Genomic DNA, 1,588 nt, shown 5'->3' with positions numbered 1-1,588 from the left:
CACCCGCCGTGGTACGCCGTGCGTGAGTGTGAGTGAGTGGAGTAGAGTGCAGTGCCGAGCGGTGCCGCGTACCGTGAACTGCTCGGACTCGGAGCCATTCCTTCAAGTGATCGCCCGCCCGCTAGCGCCTGACCGGACCAGGCAGGACCGTCGTTACCGTCTTGTTCATTTCCTTTTCAGCACCGGAACCCCTCTCACCACAGACGGATTACATCGGAGTGCAGGATTTTGTGCCTTTCAGTGACGGATTTCCTCTGCAACCATGCCTGCCGATAAGGTTAGTTCTCCGGACCTGTCATCACAACCACCTTGTAGAGAAGTGCAAGCGCAGAGCCCCTCGGCTTGTGTTGTGTTAGCAAAGCTTGCGCCTAGGCCTAGAAAGGCTGGAGTACATCGCCCTCGCTTTTTTCGAGTTGTTAAGTCGCCTCTGCTGCTGCTGCGAGCGAAATCTCATTTGCTGGAAAAACATTGAGCTGCTGACTGGAATGCGACGAGTTGTCGATGAGGGTGCGCCCCGCACAGGAGACAGGCAAAGGAAAAGCTCGCCCCTGGTCAACTTCTAATAAATAAAAGCATATTTAATTCAGTGCAAACCTTTATTTAAATGTAGGCAAGTTTATTTGAGCATTGTTTGGGACAATGTAGTGGGTGAAGTGCCTAGTACGCAAAGTGGCCTGTTTTTCTGTGGATTACCACCTGGAAGATGCCCGTGGAACGATGAACAGTACGGACGGACAAGTGCAAAAGTGATTAAGACAATCGTGGCGCTAGTACCCGCCTTAACAAGGACTGTGTCGAGCGGGAGAGGAACAAACTCAGCAGAAGGCTGCGCAGAGGTTGGCAGCGCCGGGCGGCACGCCCAGCGCTCGGCTCGGCTCGACACGGCCCGGCTGGGCTCGGCTGCTCAGCTCGACCCGGCTCGGATCGGCCGTAGCAAGTGTCAACATCTGTGGGAAAAAGGGCTTCCTTGGGCTGCGGGCAGCCGCAGGCAGCCGCAGGTGACTCCCGCGGCCCCCCCGGGGACGTCCCGCAGGGCGGGCCAGGCCTGCGGCGGGCGGGGCGGACAGTTTCTGCTGCCGTTTGCAGGTTAAGTTCCCCCATGAGAAAAATCGATAGCTGATGGCATGTGCTGCTGGCCCGGGGATAGGCTTGGCGCCCGCCCGCCCGCTGCTGCCCTGCTGCCCCACGCCCCTCCCGCGCCACGCCCCGCCGCCCCGGCGGCATGGCCCGGGCCGTGGCGAGCCGGGCGCGAGCGCCTGCCCGGCGCGGGTGACCAGGTCGCAGACGAGGGTTCGCGAATTTTGGATTCGGACCGGTGTCGAGGCAGGACTGGTTCCAGCGGTACTACAGCGAACCGTAGAAGCTCTTTGCAAAATACTGTCCAGAGAGAGATGGCGAAACCCTTCATTACAGGAAACTCCGTCGAAAATTTGGCATAGTAACGTTACGAAGAAATTCCTCTCTTTGCATTTTATTGACAAAATAACTGTCCGTGAAGCTCATTCGATTGGCCGTGTATGTGGCTCACCCCTTGGCACACCGCTAACATGGGCGCAGCGCGCGTTTAGTTTCCCGGCGGATCACTTTA

The 1,588-nt window shown here is 58.2% G+C and overlaps 1 protein-coding gene across 11 annotated transcripts in view; it reads left to right on the top strand.

The window, feature by feature from the left end:
- LOC113207579 (sodium/potassium-transporting ATPase subunit alpha) overlaps window positions 1-1,588 on the top strand; it is a 31,874-nt gene that overhangs the window by 561 nt on the left and 29,725 nt on the right. For 10 of the 11 annotated variants that reach the window (XM_052264371.1, XM_052264368.1, XM_052264370.1 and 7 more), the window contains exon 2: window positions 181-277. In XM_052264371.1, coding sequence (XP_052120331.1) covers window positions 263-277 — 15 coding nt within the window. In that variant the 5' untranslated portion in view covers window positions 181-262. Of the gene's footprint in view, window positions 1-35; window positions 278-1,588 lie in introns of those variants that run through there. The other variant, XM_052264372.1, reaches the window with a different exon arrangement.

The sequence above is a fragment of the Frankliniella occidentalis genome, unplaced genomic scaffold (genome assembly GCF_000697945.3).
Source record: "Frankliniella occidentalis isolate FOCC.00 unplaced genomic scaffold, Focc_3.1 Scaffold18, whole genome shotgun sequence".
NCBI lineage: Eukaryota > Metazoa > Arthropoda > Insecta > Thysanoptera > Thripidae > Frankliniella > Frankliniella occidentalis.
This window is presented reverse-complemented; position numbering and strand designations above follow the sequence as displayed.